Below are 25998 nucleotides of genomic sequence, written 5' to 3'. Positions count from 1 at the left end.
GAACTTGTAGATATAAAAATTACCAATAATTTCTTGCTGGGATTGAAGCATTGAAGCATTGACTTCATTGGTGCACCGATCAGCCAAATTTCTTCCCATTCCATCTTCTATGTGCTTATTTAATTCCTGTTAACAATGGGTAAATGACCACATTATTTTTTCCCTAGAACATATGCAGATTTTATTAAAAACTTAAAAAAAATAGTAAACATTTATTGATCTTATTCTTTTCTAAGAGGATAACTTTTCTGTATACTTTACAGTTTATGTTTATTATGAGAGTAAACAGGAGATGTTAATAGTTTAATCGTGTCCTGATGGCCACGTAAAGACTAGAATGGCCAAACCACCAAAGAGTGGACTAAGAGTAAGAATAAGGTAAGGAAACTGTATTTGAATAACATTTAACTACAATTTAACTTACATTTTTATATACTTTCAATACACTTGGAGTAGGATGAAACTCAGAACAAAATTCATCAACCAAAACAGAGAGTCGACAAATTTCATCTGTCATTGCACATGAAACCTAAAAATATTTTAAAAATCAGAATTAAAAACTTTAAAGATTACTGACTGCTCAAAAAATCAAGTTAAAAAAACTTAAAAAAAAATTCCTTTAAGGTAACAGATAACATTTTCAATATTATCAAAAATACTCTCATTCCTAGATATTACAGTCACAAAGCTAATGTTACCCACCTTGTTTGCCACCTCCTCTGTAACCTCCCTGATTTTCTTCTTAACATCCAGTGTTAAAAGGTTCATCTGGTTTCGGATAAAGTCCAGTCTATCAATTTGGTCTTCCCTCTCTTCTATTGAATAAACCCTATAATAGTATGAAGAGTTATCATTATCAGGGTATATTAAAGCCCCAAAGAAATTAAGCACACTCACTCACTCACACATGGAATCATCTGTTAGTGTGATCCAAAAGCAACAACAACAAAAAAACCAAACTGTATTTCAACATCTAAAAGGATTCAAATATTTCACTCATAAGATGTTTCACAGAAGCTTGGATATAAACTGTCTCTCTGCTAATGTGGCACCTGAATCCCACAAAGGATTAATAATGATTCTAAAATCTCCACCCACTTCATAGATATAAACAGTCAAAATAGACCCAACTCAATACTGACTATATTTAATAAACAGGGGCCAGTAAATAGCATCCTGCAAGCCAAATCTAGCCAGCTGCTAATAAAGCTTTCCTCAAATAGAGCCACATTGCATTCCTGTGCCTATTGTGTACATGTATTTGCTCTAAAACCACGGAATTGAGTGGGTGCAAAAAAACACAGCATGGCCCACAAAGCCTAGAGTATTTACTATCTGTTAAAATTTGTCAACTTGGATGATACAGGAGAACAATGGCCTAAAGATTTTAAGATTATCTTTAGCTAAGAGTTCCCAAGACATAATCATACAAACCATCCTCAAATCACATCTTTTTTGTGCCAGATTTATTTCAATGTCCTATATTTTCATAAAAATTAGTGATATTAAGGTCAATCTGGTTGACCAATACTCACTTTAGCTACCATAATAAAGCAACCAAGCTCATAATACAGAAACAGTGCACAGGGCTGGAGATCAGACTCTAGGGTTCTGACCCTTGTGTTTTAACAAATTCTGCAAATTCTCTAATTTTGTACATAATGCATTCCTGCGTCAAAATTAGGCAACAGACTTAGATATGAGTGGAGTTTTGTTCCCAGCAAAATCAAGTACATTTAAAATTCCCAATTTTTATGTCATCTTGGTCTTACTCTTAGATGCTTTATATCTTTCCTTTCATTGGCTTAAGCCCACTTCGAAGTCCAAATGAGGCTTCACATTGTTTGTCACATAAAACAATATCCTGATCTTTGTTTCAGGTGTATCAAGTTTGTAAGAACTACCCTTTTTTTTTCCGATAGTGTTAGTACTTTTGTGTATTTGTTTTCTCCTTTGTAAGATAATATAATGGAATAAAATACTGCAGTACAGTATGACATATAGAGCAGTGTTTACCACATTCACTGGCTGGCAGGCAGTATCACCTTGTTCGTTTACAAGCCAATAAAAAGCCACAACTGGCATAAAAGAGTCATTTCAAGGTTTCAATGTATGCATATATGAAAGATGAGTGATGGGTTGAATGTAAAAAAGAGGATCACCTGTTTTAGAAGTCTTTGAAAAATCCTGCTTGAAGAAGTGGTTCTTCCACTGTTTTAAAGATATTTTAAAGCCACTGAACATTTTAAAATCACAACTCACACACGAGAATACTGAGATCCAGCGAATGTAAATGATGTGTTCAAGGTTGTAGAAGAAATAATTAGTTTCAAATATTCACTTAAAATCATGTAAGTAGGCATCTGCCAAGCCTACAAGGTTGATGTTAGTGTGAAAAGTATTTAATAATGTAACAATTTGAACCGTAGTCTAAGGAATTCTAAGTGTCTAAGGAATTGACACAAAAACATTTTTATTTTGCAATAAAATGAATTCATACCTTTTCTCTGCTGCTGCCACGTTTACTGAATCCATTATGTTTTTCACAGTTTCTAGAATCTGTTTAGCTCTGATAGTGTGCTGTTCAAACTTTGTTTTCACTGCTGACTGCGAGATACACTCCTGCGAGGGCCCAAGCCATAACACATTACTGTAATTCCATCCCAAAATTTTCAGGAATTTAAACACAAAAACTTGCTGTTCACATAAGGATAGAAAATAAATGTATGATAAACACAACTTAAAATTGTAAACGTTAAAAAAAATGACAAGGATTCAAAAGTAAAAAGGCTTTAACAGCAAGTTCATATCTTTGTGTAATTTTACACAGTAATGTGCAATGGTTCTTTGACTGTATTACATTTAAAAATAAATAAACAGGGTACTATTTTCAATGTTACAAAACGTTTCCTCATTAGAATTATTAATTTTACTTGGATCACCTTTACTTCTAGTCCATCTACCTTGATTTTTCTCATATTTGCAATCAATAACCTAATAAAGTTCTTAATTGGGCCATGAATTAGAATTCTACATTAAAAATATTAGTTGAATGCTATGATTCACATAAGGTTATTTAAAAAGGACTTCTGTAGATTAAAGCTTGAACAAATTGAAAAATACTCTTTAACAGCAACAACCTAATAGTTCAAATTGTCTATAGAAAAATATCTATAGCTATTTCAAAGATAACCCTACTATTGTCACTGGTCTATACTGTGTGCATACAGGTCAGAAGACCTTATCTCATCTGTTTCACCTTCAAGCTAACTGAAGCTCAAAATTCATTAATAGTTGTACAAATCAGTTAATGTTTCATGACCAGTGTTTTTTTAAACAGAAGAAAATATATTAGAAAGTATCACATATGATGAATGTTTGTGAAATTTTATCTCAATTTCAATATATATGCACATTACTTGTTATTTAAAACATTTACTGTGATTCACCATTAAAGCTTGCAAAATGATCAAATTAAAATTGGCCTTTCACTTTTTAACAGTCAAATTCTGTACTGACGTAACATCTGGAAGTAACTGCAAGTATTAACAGAAAAATCCTATCTGGTCTTTGAACAATCAAGAAATGTTCATCTGGGTCACAACAATACCTACAATAGATGTTTTCTAGGAGATCATGCTTATCTTCTATGATAAAATTTTTTAAACTTGGAATATGCTCCCAGACTCTCCAATATTTCCATGAATTCATCCTAAACTTTATATACATAACTAGTACAAATTATGGTAATTACACCCTAAAGTATTACTATCCTTTGTCAAAATAAATAGCTTCCAAGCTTTAGAAGGTATTCACTTAATACTCTGGCACTGTATTTGTTATCTTAAAATCATTAGTATATTACGTATTCATTCAATATTCTATTTTTAATCCATTTTGCCTTCACGTCTCTAAAATGATTATTTTGTTCACTTCACTAAGATGGAAGTTTTAAATTCTCCCTTGCCATTTTAGCTGTCACCTTTGGTATTTTGAGGTATAGAAAACAACACAGATTCATTTCTTTAGCTAAAGGGCACATGAGAGTAATTCATTTAGTTAACAGTTTAAAAGCCTTCACTCAGAGCCTATGATTTTTTTTCACTGCATAGCCTCACATCTGCTCATGACCAAGTCATTTATGCATCATTCAATTATCACTAATCCTGAAGCAAATTAGTGGTAGGAAGTTACAGTATTCCTGCTCTGTACATGCCAAAGCAAAAACCACCAATAACTACATAATATTCAACATTTAAAGTGCAAACTGCTTGTTTTTAAATGTCTAAAAAAAGCTTTGATTTTACTTTAAATAATGGTCTCAAAAATGGCCAAATTAACCTCAACAAAACTATAATAAAAGCATAAAAATGTTTTTAAAAGAAAAAAAGTTAAAGAAAATTTTATGTTCCTCGATGAAGCAGATCTAGATATCAGCAATGAAGACCCCAAATTTGTAGACAACAGCACAGTATTAGAGCTAGACCAGACAAAAAGAAAAGAACTCCAAGGTTATTAGACAATATATGTTACTTCTTGATTCAAAAATACACGATGAACAAATATAAAGAAGAAAACAGGCAATCTTTTTCTAATTAAAAAATATCCCACATTAATGTTCCCACTGATCATAAAAATACCAAGAGTTAATTGCAAGAGAAATACTCTATTCCCAAATAAGTGTAAGAAATGACAATTTAAATAAAGTTTCTTTACTGAACCATTTCTCAGAGACCTTCAAACATAATATGCTGAAGAATCTCTGTGGGGACATATACAGCATGCAGTAGTTCCCAGACTTATTTTATCAGGAACTCCAATTTCCAAAGGAGATACTTCAAATACTACAGCAGACAATTTAAATTCCATCTTGTCAGAGTCTCCTGTAGGCTGCTTTAAAAATTATTAAAGATTTAGAACCAAAACAATAATCACATCTCAAGATCATCTGATTTTCTAATAGCATCTAAAGAAGACAGCTGGCAATTTAATCATATGTAGTTACAAATTTGTAAGTATTAATATTTATATGTAATTAAAATATAAAACAAACTTGTCAGGTCCCCTTAATAACACACCCCAAACACCCAATAACATGTTATTCACCACTGCCAATGTGTTATTCTGAAATATTTTAAATGGACAGGAAAAGGGCAAAAAAGAACAACAAGATACAAGATACCTTTCAAGTAAATATACCAAATGTTAACATTCAGCTTTGTTTACCTTTCCTTCTTTCTTTCCATACAAATATGTAGAGATAAGTCTATGCAGGTATTCATATATTTTTATACATACCTGTATATATATTTTCTTGCTGCACAATTTGACAGATCATTGCAACCACCACAACCTTACTACTAAATATATTAACATGTGTCTCCTAAGAACGGGGATATTTTCCTGTACAACCAGAAAATAATTATTGTACTCAGAACATTTATCACTGGGAATATTATTAACCTAACATACAGTCTATTTCCAAACTTTGCCAGTTGTCCCAAGAATGTCCTTTACAAGAAATTCACTGACATTTTATTTTATACCTCTTTTCTATCATGCAACCAAAACTATTAAGAATAGTTAATGGCCAAATATTTGGGCAAAAAATTCAGATTTCTAAACTGCCTTCAGAATATACATCTGTTCAAATATAGGCTGAAAACAATAAGAAAACATATTAACAGAATCAACATTGATTTTCTTGATTGATTTTACTTGACTTAAAATTTAACTTGGTACCCTGATCATTCACAGTATTTAGCTTCTTTTAAACCAAATGAATCTCAAGAAGTCCACTGCAAAGATCAGACCATTGGATAAAAATGGTGACTTGGTAAAGTTTTTCTTTTCACAAAAACTATCTTATAAGACTACACAAACTTACACAAAAATGAATTCTAGAAACAGAGAAAATGTGTGTAAAGGCCACCACATTCTGTGATTACAACACAAAGAAACCAAGAAAAGTTAGATGAGAAGAATCCAACATTTGAATTTCAATAACTCCTGTATTCAATAGGAAATGCCAAAAACTATAATTAAAAATAATCAACAATGAAAACTGGATACTAAAACCCAAAGAGTACATCCAAAGCTACACTCACAAATTCATAGCCCTAAATTCTTTCTCAAAGATCAAAAAGCAAAAAACAATTCCACTTATATTATGAAAGCAGTAGGAAACAGAGAATTTAATGAACAAAACTCAAAAAATGTTATTTATTAATTGATAAATTAACCAAGGAGTAGGCCTGGGTCTTTGGATAGAGCAAAGCAATCAAATCATTAGCAAATCCAATTAATGTTTAAAATACATAGACATTTCTTGTATCCTTTATATATATCCATATATAAGTCTATATAGATATATAGATAAGGGATATAAAATATTTTAAATAATTTTATACTATGAAATTATGAATTCTCAGGAATGTACAAATTTATAGGCAATCATAAATTACCAAAATTGATTTTTTAATTAATAAATTTCAGCTTTGGATAAATGTTGAAGAGTTGTCAATGTAGTTACCAAAAAGAGGTTTGCCATCCAGACAAAATTTTTTGCCTATCTGTTTATTTCTTGAGGTAAATACAAAAAATTTCCAGCTGATGCTCATTTTACATCTATCATAGTTTTAAACAAAAATTTCAAACCTCTAAAGCCTGACATTCTCTACAACTTCATGTAAAAAAAAAATCTCCTGCTCAGTTTTGTCCATTTATCACTTTTAGATTCTCAAATGAACCTTTACAGTAAAAAAGAGAAATACCATGTTTCTTTCAAAAACACTAGAAAGAACAGTTCCTAAGTCTGCCTGATTGTTGCCATCACTGCAGTTCTGACTATATACCAGATTCCTAGGTCCATCCCAGCCCTACTGGATCAGTCTCTGGGGCAGGTCAGGAAGCTGCAGTTCTCTAAAGTACCTCGGGTTTCTCATGATCAGCCGGGTGTGGGAACCAGTGCTCTACAGCACATCTTTTATTCTTCTCATTCCCACCTCTTCAAGGAGATATTCTGGGAAAGCAAAAGCTGTACCAGGAACCAATAGGAAAGAGGTATAAATGTATAACTGAATAGTATATGATTTGGTAGGAAAAATGAATGACAGACACAAGACAAAAGAAAAACTCAGTAAGTAAGAAAAGAAAACAGAAACAACAACAGATACTCTCCCCGATATTTTCCCCATGGATAAAATGACTGTAACTGATGAGTGAGGACAGCATTGAACCTTTTGCAAAAGCAAAAGGGAAAGAAAATAAACAATGGTCTTTGAGTAACTGGGACATCATGTATCCTCTGCCTTAACTTGAGAGGGTATCTGCTGATTTCCCAGGGGCCTCTGAACAATTAGAGACACCTTACCAAGATAGCTGGGAGTGGGTTTTCTTAAACACTTTACCTTCATCTACCTAATGGTCTTTCTCCCTCTCACCAAATGAAAAATGGGGGATAGTGAGCAAATGTGTAACTTTAAAAATTCTGCCAAGTACATTCAACATTCATGTCCTTACTATTCATGCATTTACTACTTACAAGGAAGAATAATTACAGACGGAAGTCTTTTCAGTTCTGAAGTATTTGTGTTCATCTGGGGTGAGGAGGAGACATGCAATCTAATAAGCAAGCTAGACAGAGCTAAATAAGAGGTAAGAAGATTAACATCTGAAGAACTTTTCAGTCAAATGTAGGATGAGTTTTAATGTCTGAATAAAACACCTAGACCAAAACATAAGGAAGCATCCTCCATCCCCAGTGCTGCACACACGTTAGCTATTCACGAACCTCAGTAGTTCCTACCAGATTCCTAAAATACAGGACCTTTATCTTAATTCTTTTTGTATTTGTTTATTCAGGACATTTGGCATAAAACGTAGAGAATCAACAGATGACAATACAGTTTAGAAATGTAATACTTTTGTCAAATGACATTAACTACGTTCTATCTCTCTCTGCAAATAGTATGGTACAAAAGAAAAAAGATGTTCATTTTGCTCTATTATCCACCCCAACAGCAATTACATTTCTTTAATCCTATCCTTAACTACTGAATATAGGGAATTTCACTCATTGCACAACACACACTTGAAAAGTGTCTCATTTAAATACAAATACATAAGGAAAAAGAATAAGAAGAAATTACAATCTTTAATTCTCTATTCTTACGTGTCATCCATTTTGCAGGGACTTTCTTCAAACTCTCCTTGTTTCACTTGCTGTGTCAGAAACTATACTAAATAATAGCAAAGGTTATTGACAAAGATTTAAGTAGTGAAAACAGAAGATTGTGATCACTCTTCAACCAATGCTAGGGTTTTCTATTAGTTAATACATTCACAAAATTCCTACCTCAAAGATTTGTTCAAAATTCTGAAACTCCTGTAATCTTGCCTGAAATCCTTCTGCAAGTGCCCCACCTGTAATATTTAGGTGAAGATTTAAAAATCTAGTAAATAGCAAGATAGGATTTCTAGAATGCCATTTTTATAATCTATACATGAATTTCAAAAGGAAGTCTATATTGAATACATACCACCTTCTGGCATCCCCTGTGCTTTGTGCTTTCTAGCACTAAGGACTTCCTTTGCGGAAACAAAAAAGATACGATTCTGTGCTTCTAAAGGATCCACAACTTTGAGCTCCTCCACTAAGAAATGCAAGCATCTTTCCATGTGCTGTCTGCGTACCTAGAGAAAAACAGTATTAAAAGGGGCAAACATAATTACAGCCAACAGCTATAGGCCTATACTAAACTCCATTTATAATATTAAAGTAACAGCTGCCATACACTCAACAAATCCAAAAATTCTAATAAATGAAGTTTGATACTTGCCTGACAAGAAATCTTTCTCTTAACTTAATGATTCTTCTTGAATATTTAATTTAAAATTCTGATGGACCACCAAATACTACACATCCATTATGAAACATATTGTAGTCAAATGTTAGTACTTAATGGCATGGGAAAAGGTTCCTAATTCTGTATTAAGAATATATGAGATAGATATATATATATTTGTGTAAATTAATAGGTGGTATGCCAGCAACACCCACAAAAATGGATAACATTTTTATTTCTTCCTTATGCTTTTCCTATTTTTCAAATTTTCTACAATGAATCTATTAATGCCTTTAAAATCAGAAAATAAATGCTACAGTAAATTTGTTACAATGAAGTTATTTTTATTTAAATTCAGAACATACATGGTATATTTTTCTTTTAAGAAACACTGGGAATTAAAGTTGGGGAGAATGCATTAGCTAGGGACTGGGTTTGTATTATTAGGTTTAAGACTAGCATTTGGATATTTAAATTAAGAATAAGTGTTAGTAGTTAGGGTTTAGCATTATGGCCATGATAACAGACCTCCATGTTAAGACTTAATAAAATTCAGCTAAATTGGAATGGAGAAGAACAATCTGTGGGTGATATTTCCTAATTCTCTGATGATTAAATGTGACCCTGATTTGAAAAGAGCATGATTATAAAACAAGAGTTAATAACAGCAGGATATAAAGCTTCGTATTAAGCAAAACTCCACTTCTGGGAGTGAGGGGAAGAATTAAAGAAATAATATAATGTGAATAGTGATGAGATAGTGTAGGTTTTATTTTTTTAATGCATTTTCCAAGTTTTTTTTTTTACTATTAAAATCAGAAAAAGCAGTGTCAAACAAATTAAATATTACATGTAGAACAAATGCCAGATTCTCTATACTCTTTTTAAACAGAAGTTTCAAACCACCAGCATGACTAAAATGAAATACAAAGCCAAAAAATACCAAGTGTTAGCAAGGATATAAATCACTTGGAATTCTCAATCTGCTGGTGGGAATATCAAATGGTATGAGCACTTCACAAAACTCTTGGGCCACTTATTAAAACAGCATATTCTTAACCTGTAATCCAGCAATTCCACTCCTAGATATATACCTACAGATTACTGATTCCTACATTATTAACATTTTGAGTCAGATAAGTCTTTGGTTGAGGGACAGGAGCTGTTCTGTGTTATAGGATGTTTAAAAGCATCCCTAACCTCTCCTCCCACTGGATGCCAATAGCACACTCCCCTAGTTGTGGTAACAAAAAATGTCTTCAGACATGGCCAAATATTTCCTAGGGCCAAAAATCATCCAACCCCTCACATTGAGAACCACTGATATATAACCAACAGAAATATACACCAATGTGTACCAAAAACACATATATAAGAATGTGCACAGCAGCATTATTTATAATAGCCCAAAACAGGAAATTTATCCAAATGCCCATCACTATCAGAAAGAACAAATCAACGTTGTTTTCATGGGATGAAATACTACGCAGCCATGAGAATGCACTCCAACTATGCACAACAGTATGGATACAAATCACAAATGTAAAGCTGAACCAAACAAACCTGATACAGTAGTAGATACTATGTGATCCCATTTTGTAAAGTTGAACAACCAGAAAAATTAATCTAGGGTATTAGAAGACATGATCAGAGGTTAGGGGTTGGGTTGGAAGATAGAGGCTGGAAGTGGCTGATACTGGGGTGCTGGTAATGTTCTGCTTCTTGATCGGGATCCTTACACAGGTGTGTTAAATCTATAAAATTAACTCACCTGGGCACATGACCTATACACTTTTCTGTTACATTATTCTTTAGAGAATTAAAATAAAACAAAAAGGAAGTTTCAAGATCTAAAATGATTAGATACTACTTTTATGACACAACTTTCCTTCAAAGTAGCTTAATACTCTGGTCCCTATCACATACCCACTTCAGGTTTTCTATAATTAGTCTTCTCAGGCAAGGGAAAAGCTGCTTATGATGTTCTGTTCTATGAAGTGTATTGTTTTCTCAGACAGCAATGTACATGACTATATTTCAAAACTTAAGGGAAAAATATAACTTACATCTTCCATATATTCTGGCTCTGATGCAGAGGCATCCCAACGATTATTCAGAATAAAAATATTAGGCTTGGAAAGTCGCTCATTTACCTTGTGAAAAAAGTGTTTTTCCTGAAAAACATCAAATACCCAACAGTATGTTTACTTTTTTAAAAAACTATTTTATTTGTATATTTATATTTGAAATTGTATTTGAATCTAAAAGTTGGAACCATTTAACAAGTGATTAACACTCATTGATAAAGGACCCCAAAGCACTCTGAGCATTAAACTTTCAAAGACGAGAAAATTAAAATATAAGAAAGCAAAAGTTAAGATTTGCCTACTCCCACAAGTCTTTTTGGAAATTCAATTTAACAAATACTCATTTATTTCTACTATATGCAGGACATAAAAGATATTGCTAAATATGATAGTCTAATTTTCAAAAAGATACTTCAAATCTTTTTGAAGATTTAGACTAAGTAAATAATAACGCAAGACACGTGTACAACATATAATAAACAATGGAGAAAGGTATGTGCCATAAATACTATAAATAAATGCTAGGAAGGAGACACCATATCCAGCTGAAATTAGAAAAAGCTCCATAAAGAAGGAAGTGGTGATTAAGATGGGCTTGAAAGTACTGATAACAGGGCTTTTTGAAGGGTAAAAAGTTGGGAAGGGGAAGAATTATATGCAAAGAGTGATATAAACAAAAGTACCAAAGTCAGAATGTATATCAAAGTTTGTTTAACCAACACTGAAATAATGCAGTTACTCTAAAGCAGATTTTAAACATTTATCTATTTTTTTTAATACCATCAGGTTATAAACAACTGTCACTGTTGTCAAAGCAGCCTGGTTTGTGATTAGATCGAGCCATACAAACACTAATAATACAGTGACAAAACAGGTCTTGCTGGTAACACCTAGTTTTAATGGTGTTTGGCCATTAATACGCTTTTTATGCATAACAATTTTTTTTAATTGTACACAGGTGAGCTGAAACCTAGAGTGTACACAGGTAAAGCTGGAAAAGGTTGACAAAACTCAAAACATGAAAAGCCTTGCCTGCCAGACAGGGAGGTGAGGTGGGAGTGTTACACTTTATTCAAGAGACTTAAGTCAATAGCCTAACAATGCTGGTGACTGTTCCTTCAGAAACTGGCAAATAACCACAGTGAACGTCAACAACATAACATGTATCACACCTTGAACTGAAATATTCACTAGAAGTTAGAGCCATTAAACCCTAGATAGCTACTGAAACCCTGGGAACACTCACGAAGACCAGAATCAGCCTTTCTAAGTCCCACAGAAACACAAACTCCTTTGTTCACCCCTGATATTAAGAGGTTCTTTCTAATCCATGATTTGGATTTCCCTCACTTTTCAGAGTTAAAACAGACATCATTTCACTTGCTATCACTCATACAAAATAATGTGATTAGATCCTACCGTGTTCATTAGTGTTGATTCAGAGTTTGCAACCAAAACGAAGACATCAGCATCTAAGCAAAACTTATCAATCCAGCTATCCAGCTCGGTAGTGACATCTGTACCTGGACTAAGGGGAATAACAAAAATTGTATTACACAGTCTTTAAAAAGAAAATTTGGATTACAGAGAGAGAACTTTTTAAAACTTTTACAATTATTTGAAGCCTAAAGGATAGGATTTCTACCAGTTATCAGCTTGAAGCCTAAGAGATTTAGAGTACTTTCTCACCTATCAGAGAGAAGATGTGGAAAGCCGAGAATTTGTGCTTTATATATATTTCTATTCTGCTGACAACTCCCAGAGCCTATCTAATTGACAACTTCACAAACGCTAAAAAAAGTTTATTTACTAAAGACAGAATACTTCAATTTTTGACAAGGCAAGTAACATGGTCAATATTTTAATCTTTTAAATCTTTATGCTTTGGAAGGCTGAAAATAAGTACAGGAAAACAAAAATAAACTAGGCTAAAACATAATCAAAAATGAAGGTATAAGCAGCTATTTTCAGTATAGCTCAGAGATTTAAGTGCTTATAAGCATAAATAATTTTTTTAAAAAACACCTGCTACACATAAATTTAATATACAACCTATACTATAAAAAGTGTACTCCAACTGTTTATACATTGGCTTAATGTATCCTATGACAGCCCCGCCAATTATCCAGACTACAAAGTCAGTCTAGAGAAACAAAACAGAAGCGCCACAATTCTTGAAATTTCCTGTAATAAAGTTACAATCTAGCAAAGAACAAAGCAGCAACTGACCATTTTACATTTTTATGTAATACACGCCAAAGTAAGCAGCACTTCTATTAAATAAAACTTTACAATGAGAAAACAATTCACACATAATTTTACCTGTCCACTAAAACCAGGTCATCTCTCAAGAGGGCACATTTTGCTTTTGGCCAAAACACATGTACGAGACAGCCAGCTTTCAAGTCTTTGTCCATATGAAGGGCATGGGCCAGCTGATTAACTGTCTAAAGTAGGAAGGAAAGAAAAAATTAAACTCTACTTACAACCAAATTGAATAAAAATTTAACATATTATGATTTGGTACAATATTTATTTTTTCAAAACGTAGAAAATGCAGAACTTTAAATAATTTGAAATGAAACCCATCTGAGCAATCTTGAGAAATCTGAGGTTTAAAATGATCAAATAGAAAAAAAAAATAGTGCCCTTGAAACAGTTTACTCAGTATCATTCTGCAAAAATAATCCAGGCTGGAAACATTCTAAATGCCCAACAAATGGCACTCTGGAAATGGAATCCTATGCAACCCCTGAAATTGATATGGTATATATGAGAAGAAATTCACACTATTTTTTAGAGGAAAAAAGTGTATCAGAAAATAGCATATATGATTAAAAAAAGCATTTTGTTTTAAAAATACAGAGAAACACCAATTTAACTCTATACCAAAGAATTTCCACTGGTTTTGGAAGTGTGTGAGTTTTGGAGTTTCTCCTCTTTTTGCCTAATTGTATTTTCTGACTCTTCTAAAATGAGTTTATTGCTTAGTAACTAAGGGGGGGAAACAAAAGAAATGTCACCAGGCAGTTACTTATCCACACACGCCTCCTTGAAATTAATGATTATGCCTTCTCTTTCTATTTAATTACAATATTTCTATTTCTCAAGATGACTTCTGACATACTTAGTTTATTACCTTTCATGTATGTGTTAAGTTAAACATACAATACAAAAGGTTTAAAACAAAATTAGTAATCAAGGAAAGGGCATCAGCACATGTATCTGTATGGTTCTTTTGTGATTTGTATGCAATTTTACAGGGAAACATCTATTTTCAAGTGGGCACAACAGGGTTGAAGTGAATTTCCACAGCAACAATGCTAGGTAGGTTTTTGGTTTTTGTTTTTTTCTTTTTGCTTGCTTTCATAAACTTTCTGATAGATTTATAAACTTGTATTAAAATCCTGATGCCTTACCTATAAAATTAGGATAATAAAAGCATCTATCTGACAGAGTTGTGGTGATGTTTGAGTTATTACAAGTATTTAGAATAGTGCCTGGTACACAACAAGTGTGCAAGAGTATTAGCTATTATTGTCGCATTTATTTTACTAAGTGAACTATTATCACCAAAGACTCAAAGTCTATTTATACCTTAAAGCAGGCCACTTATTGAGATAAACAAATTTAAATTCTGCAGTAGGGGAGAGGAGTAAAAGAGCAAGAAGAAAGAGGACTGGAGGTAGAGAGCACAGATCACGAAAAATGAGATGACTACCTTGAAACAGCACAGCACGCTTGACTTTGAGGATCTTAAGCCACAGGTAGTTGGAATTCTGATTTGGTAAAAATCTTGATTACAAAGTGATGCCTTCATTTGTATGGGTTAAAAGTTTGAAAAATGTTTTCCTAAATATCATCTCATGTATTGCTCATAACTAATCTGAACAGTATTACACAAACTGAGTTACCAGTTCTGATCAAACAGCAAACTCACAGAACGAGAACTAGACCTATGAATTCACCTACAGTGTAGCCCAAAATTAAAACAACATGGATCTTCACACACTGAACTTTTGCATTCGTGGGAGAGATCTTAAGACTGAGAGAAAGTAACCACAGTGAGAAACACTGCCTTTACCAATTGCTTTCATTCCAGAGTAAACATCTTGCATCATAATTGCTTTTCCTTTATTTCTTCTTTTGGCTGAAAAAATCTAGTGCCACTGAATTCCCTAAGAAACCTAAGAAAGGTAGGGAACTACCATTGGCATTTATCTGAGAAAGCTATGACATTTACTCATGAATATGCTTACCAAATACTCCAAAGGTAAAAAGTTTCTAAAGGCACAGACATGTGTCAAAAACAGATTCCAGAGCCCAATTTTTTAAACAAAGTTTACTGCAGAAAGTAAATATTTGAGATTAAACAGCAACAGCACACTTCAATAACGTTCTTTTCACTGGGAATATCATTTTTAAAACTTCACAAACTTTTAATTCTAATTTACTTTTATTTAAGGACAGGTTTTATGCTTTCAGTTATTTAGCTCTGAAGCAAAAGAATAAAATTCAAAACATTAATGATGGTTGTAAAAGCTATGAATAGAAACAGTAATGATTCTTCCATCTCCAGCAACGCAGACATCTTGTAAAACATTTTTTAAAAGAACAAGTTAAGGGCATTATTTCAGGTACATTATTGTTGCTAAAGGTCCAATAGTATACCTTCACACTCTTTTTTTCATCTGATCCTTCTGTCATGAGATAGGCTTTATCTCCATCAGTCCCTTCAACACTCAGGAAGCAATTAGTTGTATGGCCAATTCCACTAGGGAGGACTTTATCCCACAACATGGCATTGATAACAGAGCTCTTCCCACTGCTCGTCCTGAAGAATGAATACATAAAATCATGAAAAACAAAACATAACAGTAAAAACTTTGTTCTTTCACTGGGTCGAAGGCCAACTTTTTTAGAATGGAAATTTTGTAAATTTCATCAGATTACACTTTCCATGAAAACGTTGACAACTTGATTTACACAACTGTTGGCAATGCACATTTCAGAAAAATTGAGGAAAACAAATCCTACATTTCCCATAAAGCTATCCTTGCCCTTTCTACCTTTCTTGCTTCTTGAGGAAATTTGAAATCACAGCCTACTTGTCCCAACACAGTATTCACATCTCCAGATGTGGTCTAATATCCCATCTTCTTAAATCTGGGCTGGACCTTTCTCACAACCAAAACTAACTCCTATTTCTCCTTCTCAAGTAGGACAACTGAGTCATCACTTCTTCAGGAGGCCTCTTCCCTCCCACTCCTACTCCACCCTACCTGAGGTGTGGCCTCCTTCACGGACCTACTTCCTACTAGACTGTGTAAGGCCCTGAGAGTATGGTCAAGTGGGGGAAGCAGACAACACCAACAAAAAACAAAAACAAAAAACAAACCCAAAAAACCACAGAGCTTTGTGAGAAGTTTTCAAGGACATAAACAGGGTGCTTTAGTAGAGAATAACCAAAAAGGAATACCTCAGACAGAGTGGTCATGGAAGGTTTCTGCTGTAGTAACGTTTAGGATGAGATGTGAAGACTGAGGAGGAGCCAGACATAGAGCAAGGCAAAGAGAATTCTAACCACAGGAAATTGCAAGTGCTAAAGCCTTAAGATGGAAAATATCTTAGAAGCCCTATGAGGTTAGTTTAGTGAGTAAATTAATGCCTCCACTGGTACACAGCATATGATATCTGAACAACCAAGTACGGGCCTAGTCATCTTTGTATCCCATGTGCCTAACAGAATGCATGGTATATAGGTAGTTAACAAATGATCCTTAGATTAATGCATGAGCTGTGGCAGAGATTGTTACTCTACCACTCCAGGAGTTATGTTATCGAATGGCACTTCCCATTCTCCCTCTGGGAATCATGGAGCTGAAAATCCTTTTGGAAGATACACCTGATAATCAATAGAAGTTTAAAACAGTAAGTCACAAGTTATATTTATCACTTGTTTTTCTATTCTTATAACTGGCAGAAGCCAATTCTTAGAGGTGAGCATCCTTAAAAAAATATGACTGCCTTTGATAAAGCTTTATGTTATACCAGGAGCTATAATGAACAAATTCTTTCACATGCTGATAGCTTTAACATTTAACACAGGCAGAAACTGTTGTGAAGAGGAGAGGGAGGAATAGCACTTGCTGAAACATTAGAAACAAAGCTAGGGATATGATCAAGAAAAGCCACTAATTTCTGAAAACTACCCTTGAGAAGAAATAAGAAAAGGATTACCTGCCAAAAAATGCCACTTTCATGTGTCTCCGAGACAGCACCTCACCAATGATGGAAAGCTTGTTTTTATACCTCTGTATTTCTATCAGATCATCCTCAGTAGCTACTTGGTCAAGTTCTGGATTCTTGTATGTTGCTATAAAATTGAAATGGTATTAGAGAAAGTAATAAAGATGAATATTAAGTATAAAACACAATACTTCAGATATGCATATATTTAGCTTTGTTCTGTATTAACATGCCATGAGAAAATAAAAATGCCATGCTATCTGAATATTTGATAAAAGGTAAATGCCTCGTTGCAATGGGTCAAAAAAATACCGTCCAAAAGAATTTCAAAATAATTAAAAATTACTTAAGTCCAGTCAAAAGGGTCATTTATTAGTCATCTAGGTTTCAAAGATACAAAATACCCACCTAAGACAAAATCGCACTTCTGATTAGAGAAACTAGAACCCAATAGCCACCTAGTATTATTCCATCCTGACAGCTTTAAATCTTGAACTGAGAAGAGGAATTCACATGCTAATAGAGTGAGGTTTGAATGGGTACCCCACCTCCCCCCACCAAAAGATATGGTTCAAGGTCTTCAAGCTAGGTAAGACCTTGCTATTTTACAACTTCTTGTCTTCTTCCCACACAGATGGAGCAAAACAGCTAACATGAAAAGAGAACTGCAGATTGTATCCCACTGTCGGGTTTGGGGGTAACTGCCTACCCCAGCCCCAACCTCCCTTCCTCCAAGAATAGGGGTACCTACAAAAGCAAGGATTTGAAAAGGAGAAAAGAATTTCAGTTTTGTTTATATTCCAATAATATAAATTTTTACATTTATATATTTATCATCTCATTTTGAAGGTGAAAACATGGAGATTCTTTAGCTATCTGAATGGTGCCAGTTAGAGATAAAAATTGACACGACTTACCAGGTGATCATCTAATTAAACTTGAGCTTTACATCATACTTTTCAAGTACATTAAAAAAATACATGCAATTTGGTGAATAAAAGTGAGACTGGCTTAAGTATCATTACTTTCATCATTGTTTTTCATTTTATTCTTGCTCTTACTTATTCTTCCTAACTTACTTGCTTTGCCTCTTTTTTTGCAACATTTTTTTTCTGAGATTCTAGAACCAGTAATATAAGAAAATAGGTTAAGGAGGGGTCCTCAGAGAAGGAGAACCATAAATGGCTTTCTTGACATAAGAGAATCCATTTCAGTCTAAGCCATTTTGGTATCTAAGTTTGGCCACAGTGCTTGTCCTTGAACAGGTCTCAGTAACCAATGATCTTAAGGGAACAAAGGAATGCAGGGACAGAGAAAAGGCAAACATTAGTGCAGTGATAAAGTGGAGCCTAGTCCCTCCTCAAGGGAAATACGTAATAGTATATCTTTGAGTTCTCTGGGAACTAAGGATACCACCTGGGTGGAGGAAGGAATGTTGGCCCTCCTTACTTCAATCAACCATGACCTGAACTCTGTCAACCTTTGCCCCAATTGTATGCTGAATTCTCTGCTCAAGCCCCTTCATGAATACTTATGTACCCTTAGCTTAAAACTTCCCCAGTTCTGCTGTTCTGGGAGACACTGCTTCAGGAAAGACCCCAGTTTTCTCCCGACTTGCTGAAAGTAATAATAAATCCTTCCTTCTCCCTATCTTTGGTTTGGTTGTGTCTACTGGCTCAACACCCAAGAAGCAAACTCAGGTTTCAGGTAATAGTAACACTGAATTCATCTAAATTCTAAAGCTGCCATTCGCTAGCTCCTAGGAGAATGTTCAATTCATTAACAGGCTCAATATACAGAAGATGTTACATTGAACTTCATCTTCACTTCCCATCAACTTTTTAAGAATAAAATATTATTCAAAAGCCACTGTGCCATGTCAAATTCTTTCCAAATTGAAAACTAAGATTCTGCTGTTGCATTTCTTTACACTAACAATGAAATATCACAAAAGTAAAGTTTTTAAAAAAAAAAATCCCCTTTAAATTCTCATTAAAAAAAATAATTAAGAATAAACCTGATCAAGGAAGTGAAAAGACTTATATGCAGAGAACTATAAAACATTGATTGAGAAAATTAAAGATGATTTAAAGAAGCAGAAAAATATCCTATGCTCTTAGATTGGAAGACTATCATTAAAATGGTCATACTACCCAAAGCAATCTATAGATTTAATGTGATATCTATCAAATTACTCAGGACATTATTTGAGAACACTGAGGATTTTTCCTGAAGCAGTGTCTCCCAGAACAACAAAATTGGAGAAGTTTTAAGCTAAGGGTACATGAGCATTCATGAAGGGGCTTGAGCAGAGGAGAATTCACCATAAAATTGGGGCAAAGGTCAACAGAGTCCATTTCACAGAACTAGAACAAATAATCCTAAAATTTATATGTAATCACAAAAGACCCAGAATTGACAAAGCAATACTGAAGAGTGAAGTTGGAGGAATAATCCAGACTTCAGACAATACTACAGAGCTAGAGTAATCAAAATAGCATGGTCTTGGCACAAAAACAGACATATGGATCGATGGATCAGAATAGAGAGCCCAGAAACAAACCTACACACCTAGAGTCAATCTTTGACAAAGGAGGCAAGAACATACAATGGAGAAAAGACAGTCTCTTCAGCAAGTGGTGTTGGGAAAACTGGATAGCTGCATGTAGATCAATGAAGTTAGGACACTCCCTCATACCTTACACAAAAATAAACTCAAAATGGCTCAAAGACTTAAACATAAAACAAGACACCATAAAACTCCTAGAAGAGAACACAGGCAAAACATTCTATGATATAAATCGCAGCAATGTTCTCCTAGGGCAGTCTATCCAGGAAATAGAAATAAAAGCAAAAATAAACAAATGGGACCTAATTAAACTTAGAAGCTTTTGCACAGCAAAGGAAACCATAAACAAAACAAAGAAAACTTACAGAATGGGAGAAAATATTTGCAAATAATGTAACTGACAAGGGCTTAAATTTCCAGAATACACAAACAGCTCACACAACTCAGTAACAACAACAACAAAAAAAACCTCAATCCAACAATAGGCAGAAGAGCTAAACAAACATTTCTCCAATGAAGACATTCAAATGGCCAACAGGCACATAAAAAAATCTTCAATATTGCTAATTATCAGAGAAATGCAAATCAAAACTACAATGAAGTGTCACCTCAAAACCAGTCAGAAATGGCCATCCTTTAAAAGTCCACAAATCGTAAATGCTGGAGAAGGTATGGAGAAAAAAGGAATCCTCCTACACTGTTGGTGGGAATGCAGTTTGGTGCAGCCATTATGAAAAACAGTATGGAGATTCCTTAAAAAACTAAAAATAAACTTATCCTATGATCCAGCAATCCTACTTCTGGGCATATGCGCAAAGGAAGCTCTAATTTGAAAAGATACATGCACCGCAATGTTCATAGCAGCACTGTATACTATAGCTAAGACATGGAAGAAACCTAAATGTCCACTGACAGATGACTAAGAAGTTGTGGTGTATTTATACAATGGAATGCTACTCAGCCATAAAAAAGAATAAAATGTCATTTGCAGCAACATAGATGGACTTGGAGATCGTCATTCTAAGTGAAGTAAACCAGAAAGAAAAACAAAAATATCGTATCACTTATATTTGGAATCTAATTTTTTTTTTAAAAAAGGTCACAAATGAACTTATTTACAAAACAGAAGCAGACTCAGAGACACAGAAAACAAACTTATGATTGGAGAAGTTGGGAATTCAGGATTTGTGGATACTAACTACTGCACACAAAATAGATAAACAAGGTCCTACTGTATAGCACGGGGAACTATATTCAGTATCTTGTAATGGCCTATAATAAAAAAATATGAAAGGGAATATACATATATACACACTCACACACATGCATAAATGAATCACTATGCTGTATACCAGAAATTAACACATTGCAAATGGATTATACTTTAATTTTTTTAAAAAAGGAAAAGAAAACTAAGATTCTGTACCAGTACTTTTCTTCCTCATTCAACAGCAAAACTTGAATTGTGTCACGTTTGGTGATGATAGAATAAAAAGGCAGGATCCCTACTCTCAAGGAACTCAAAATCTGGTGAAGGAGGATTGGGAGGGATAAGGCAAAAAGTTTGATTCTACCAGCCTATCAAATGTTTCCCACTGGAGTTTACACAATCCCTACCCTTGAAGGTCAACAATTATCTCTAAAGTAGTATTCTGTAGTAGGACGTCCTCATCACCTTTGTTTGAACAGTTACATTCACTTTAAGATAACTCCTTTTGTTCTATTCCCACTGTACCCCAGCCTCATTTGAGAGGATAAGACACGTCTGAGATCTTGGCTTAACTGCTGAGTGGATGGAAGACATAAGTATAATGGCTAAATGTGGGCTGCCTGACTTTAGTCTGGGTATTTACCAGCTGTGTGATCTTAGGTAAGGTGCTTAATTTTTCTGTGCCTTAGTTTATTCATCTTTAAATGTGTGATTAAAATCTGCCTCAGTGCTGATCTGAGGATTAAATGAGTCATTAATGTAATGAAGTGCTTAGAGTAATAATACCTCACACACAAGCATCCTTTTTTAGTTGCTGTAATAATCTTCAATCTTGCTCCTTTGGAAGGCAGAAATGGGTTTTATTTGTATCCCTCATCTAGCATAATGCCCTATATGTGTTCAGTAACCAAAGCTGAAAGAATAAAGCACCTTTATATATTTTCAAAAGTAATTTATTTTAAAAACTTAGAGGAACTAACCTTCAACAAAACGTGATCCTTCAGTAACAAACTCCAGTAACTGATCAAATATCCCAGTAATCGCCTTCTTAGCCAGCACAAAGTGCTTCAGTGGAGAAGCAGTTTCCGCCATTATGCTGAAAATAAAGTTAGAAAAGTACAAATTAAACTGGATGCTGAAGATACGTTAATTAATGACACTTTCCAGCGACATTAACTCCCCAATTGAATAAATGAAACAAACTTCCAAAATAACTTGCAGATAATTGTGTTTTGGGGTAGAAGTGTTTTAGTCAGATAATTAAAGAATCCTTTGGGGTGATATTCCACTAAAATAAGTGAATCCTACTGGCCAAAATAGTGGCTGCAATTTCTACTTTAGTTCCCTTTGCTGACAATGAAACTGGCTAAATTCTGATTGCATGTGACTCAGGAACAGGGTGAGTGAGATGAAGTCAAATTCACGAACAGTAAGTTAAGTTTCTCAACCTGGACATCTAGGCGGGTGGAGGTGGATATACAAAGTCAGGGGAAAAGAATTCCAAGTTTATAATGCAATTCTAAGGTTTAGTAAGTAGTTCTCATCACAACGAACAGAGGGACAAGCCTTAAAGCGAGCATTAAAATTTTCAGCCAAAATACCAAGAGCTTCAAGGAATACAAGAAAAATTTTTGAGGCAGCTTCTCATGAAAAGACACCAAACAAAAATAATCGTACGCTAGTCTAATCCCGATGTGTATGTGTATAAAATGGAGCAGAGTGGCCGTAAAAAAAGCTGAGCTTTCCAAAGGGTCAGCAAACGACTGAGCGAAGGAGCCGCACGGGAAAGCACGGTGAGGGCAACAACCCGATTCAGCTGGGTGTGAACACCTACCTTGGGGAAAGGCCTTCCCCGCCTTCCACATCAGGCGCAGGAGCCCCGCCCGCAGGGCTCGGCGCCAGACCCCTCCACCGCCCCTCGTGCGCCGGCCCCGGCTCGGGCTCCCTGCCCCCCTGGCTCCGGCCTCGCGGGCTCCGCGGGCCCGACCCGGCCGCCGGCCCTGCCCGCAACCCGGCTGGCTCGCTCCTTTTCCGCAGGACGGCGGCGGCGTCTCGTCACAGAGCCCCACGCACGACTCCCCGTCCCCTGTCCCTGGCCGGGCGAAGGTCACCCCGAGCAAAGTGAACCGGCCGGCAGCCGAGGCAGCGGACGCTCACCCTGTCCGGGCTCCGACTTGTCACCCGGCAACCGCAACTCAGCCACAACCCCCAAATCGCCTCATTCTTCCATGAGAAGCTGGGAGACGGGGAGGCGGCGGGAGTAGAGGCAAAAGGGCGGTCACTTCCGGTCTCATGTCCTTCCCGATTTTGTTTGGCTCCGTAGCCGGAAGTGTGTCTACGCCGATCACCATTTTTCTTCCGGGCAGAAGGCAAGAAGTTGTTGTGGGCAGGGAATGCTACCAGAAGAATGCTTTTCGTTCACTCCCAACTTGGGTTTCCCCTCCCTCTCCCTTCAAAGTTTCCAAGGCTCTGCCCAGCCTGGGCGTAGCTAGCTGCCAGTGGCTGATTTAGTGAGGAGAGCTAAAAGGAGGAGGGGTGGGATGAGATAAGATGGGGTCGGGGTGCCGGACCAGAAGGATTCCAGCTTACAGGGCCAGCAGCGATAAGGGAAAACCTTTTGACCTTTTCACTACCCTCTATTCTTGCGTGATTTACTTCCTGAGCTTGGAGTATAGCTGTGTGTGGGTGGGTGCTTGTTGAATTACAGGTGAAACTTAGAAAATTGATGTATTCTTGACTAGTGCTTCTCAAATTTTGTACTTAGGAATTTTGTACTGGAGGATTTTGTTAAGCTGCAGATTCTGATTTATTGGGAGAGTGCGTTTCTAACATCGGTGGAGAGCCGCCGCCGCTGCCGCTGCTGCTAGTCTGCACAAGCTCAACGGAAATTCCTGGGATTTCTTTCTAGAGTTGGCAAGTGAGGCGCAGTTTTGCAACTGAGGCCATTTCATCTTTCTGAGCCTCAGGTACTTCATCTGTAAAATCAGAGTTCTAATAATACTTGCTTTATGGGTAGGCTCTAGTACGCAGTTACTCAAACACTAATCTAGGTGTTGCTGGGAAAGTATTTGTGATTAACATCTACAATCAGTTGACTCTATGTAAAGGGGATTAGTTTGGGTAATCTGGGTGTGTTTGATACAGCCAGTTAAAAGACTTAGGAGAACTGGGATTTCTCTAATAAAGGAATTCTGTCTGTGGACTGCAGTATCAGTTCCTGCCCAAGAATTTCCATTCTGCCTTTAATGATGGCTTGCCCATTATTAGATATATATATATTTGTAAACAACGAAAAATTTATTCTTTCACAGTTATAGATGCCAAATGTCTATAAAGTAAGTGTCAGCAGGCCTCACCTTCCTCTGGAGACTCTAGGGGGAGGTTGCTTCTTTGCCTCTTCCAGCTTCTGGTGGCTACAGGCATTCCTTGGCTTAGGGCTACATAACACCAATCTCTGCCTCCATCCTCAGGTGAACCTTCACATGGCCTTCTCCCGTTTGTCTTCAATCTCCCTCTCCTTTCTCTGATACAGACAGACACCAATCACTAGATCCAGTATGGGGCTTTGGATCCTGGATCCTAAATCCAAAACGATCTCAAGATCCTTAAGTTAATTACATCTTCAAAGGCCCCATTTCCAAATAAGATCATACTCACAAGTATCAAGAGTGAGGACCTGGATATATATTTTTGGGAGATACTACTCAACCTTTTACATATGTGTTATAAATATTTTCTTTAGCCTACAGCTTGCCTTTTCACCTTTAAAATTTTTTAAAATTTGGTCAATTTACAATAGTTTCTGATGTACAGCAAAGTGATTCAATTTTTATATATGTTCTTTTCACATTCTTTTCCATGATAGTTTATTACAAGATAGTGAATATAGTTCCCTGTGCTATACAGCAGGACCTTATTGTTTATCTGTTTTATATATAGTAGTTTGTATCTCCTAACCCCCCAAATCCTAATTTATCCCCCCCACCATTTTCCCCTTTGGTAACCATAATTTGTTTTCTATGTCTGTGAGTATGTTTCTGTTTTTTAAATAAGTTCATTTGTATCATTTTTTAGATTCCACAAATAAGTGATACCATATATTTGTCTTTCTGTATCTGACTTACTTAGTATGATAATCTCTAGGTCCACCCATGTTGCCGCAAATGGTATTATTTCATTCTTTTTCATGGCTAAGTAATAGTCCATTTTGTGTGTGTGTGTGTGTGTGTGTGTGTGTGTGTATGTGTGTGTGTGTATATATATATATATATACCCCCCACATCTTTATCCCTGCATATTTTGGATTTGCCTAAGCCAGCCCTATATTCCTTGCAGTAAATTTCTTTATCGTGAAATACATTTTGATAGAAGCGCAATTCTAAGGATTCCTAGCAGAAATGACTAGCATACTGTTTATGTAAGTGTTTTTGTTTATGGTATGGAGAGGGAGGGTGGGGAGAAGAGATAAAGGATTAAAAAGCACAAAATATGGTGTAATCAAAAGCTTTCCTTTGTACTTGCCTGACCAATAAGCACTCTATTTTACAATCATGTTAAGGCATTAAGCAAAAAGGAATGAAATTTTAAGGATGAATTTCAAGCATCCACTAGCATGTGAAGGGTGAAAGCCAGTTACCACTTTAGGGATCATATGTTCATTCAACAAATATATATTAAAGAGGAAATTAATGAAAAAGCATGGATCTTGATCTGAAGACTTCAGTTCAAATCTAGACTATGCCAGTTAATAGTTATGTTGAAACCCCTAACCACTGAAATCAATTTTGAGCATAGGGACTCTCAAAGTGAAGTTTTACTTATATTGCTTGAATTTTTAAAATCATAATGATATCCCTTTGTTAGTTCTGTAAATAATAACTACATGTTTAATATAATTCTGGTATTTCAAAGTAAAAATGACATTGCATATTATAAATTATAAAAATAAGTGTTTTAATATAATAAGTAATAAATAATTTAATCCATTGTTTTTCTTTTCATGGAGGAGACTCATAGGCAAAGACCAGCAGAGTAAAC

At 35.2% G+C, this 25998-nt stretch overlaps 1 protein-coding gene across 2 annotated transcripts in view; it reads right to left on the bottom strand.

Moving 5' to 3' along the window:
- MFN1 (mitofusin 1) overlaps positions 1 to 23243 on the bottom strand; it is a 30914-nt gene extending 7671 nt beyond the window's left edge. Inside the window, exons 1-13 of one of the 2 annotated variants that reach the window (XM_010976253.3) lie at positions 23119 to 23243; positions 21942 to 22057; positions 17174 to 17309; positions 15605 to 15767; positions 13256 to 13380; positions 12353 to 12461; positions 10913 to 11020; positions 8541 to 8694; positions 8357 to 8424; positions 2501 to 2622; positions 703 to 829; positions 425 to 529; positions 24 to 126 (exon numbers count right to left, since the gene is read on the bottom strand). In XM_010976253.3, the coding sequence (XP_010974555.1) occupies positions 24 to 126; positions 425 to 529; positions 703 to 829; positions 2501 to 2622; positions 8357 to 8424; positions 8541 to 8694; positions 10913 to 11020; positions 12353 to 12461; positions 13256 to 13380; positions 15605 to 15767; positions 17174 to 17309; positions 21942 to 22053 (1432 nt within the window). In that variant the 5' untranslated portion in view covers positions 22054 to 22057; positions 23119 to 23243. Of the gene's footprint in view, positions 1 to 23; positions 127 to 424; positions 530 to 702; positions 830 to 2500; positions 2623 to 8356; positions 8425 to 8540; positions 8695 to 10912; positions 11021 to 12352; positions 12462 to 13255; positions 13381 to 15604; positions 15768 to 17173; positions 17310 to 21941; positions 22058 to 22795; positions 22817 to 23118 lie in introns of those variants that run through there. The other variant, XM_031451537.2, reaches the window with a different exon arrangement.
- Positions 23244 to 25998: the final 2755 nt, after the last annotated feature.

This window comes from Camelus dromedarius, chromosome 2 (assembly GCF_036321535.1).
Source record: "Camelus dromedarius isolate mCamDro1 chromosome 2, mCamDro1.pat, whole genome shotgun sequence".
NCBI classification, from domain to species: Eukaryota; Metazoa; Chordata; class Mammalia; order Artiodactyla; family Camelidae; genus Camelus; species Camelus dromedarius.
This window is presented reverse-complemented; position numbering and strand designations above follow the sequence as displayed.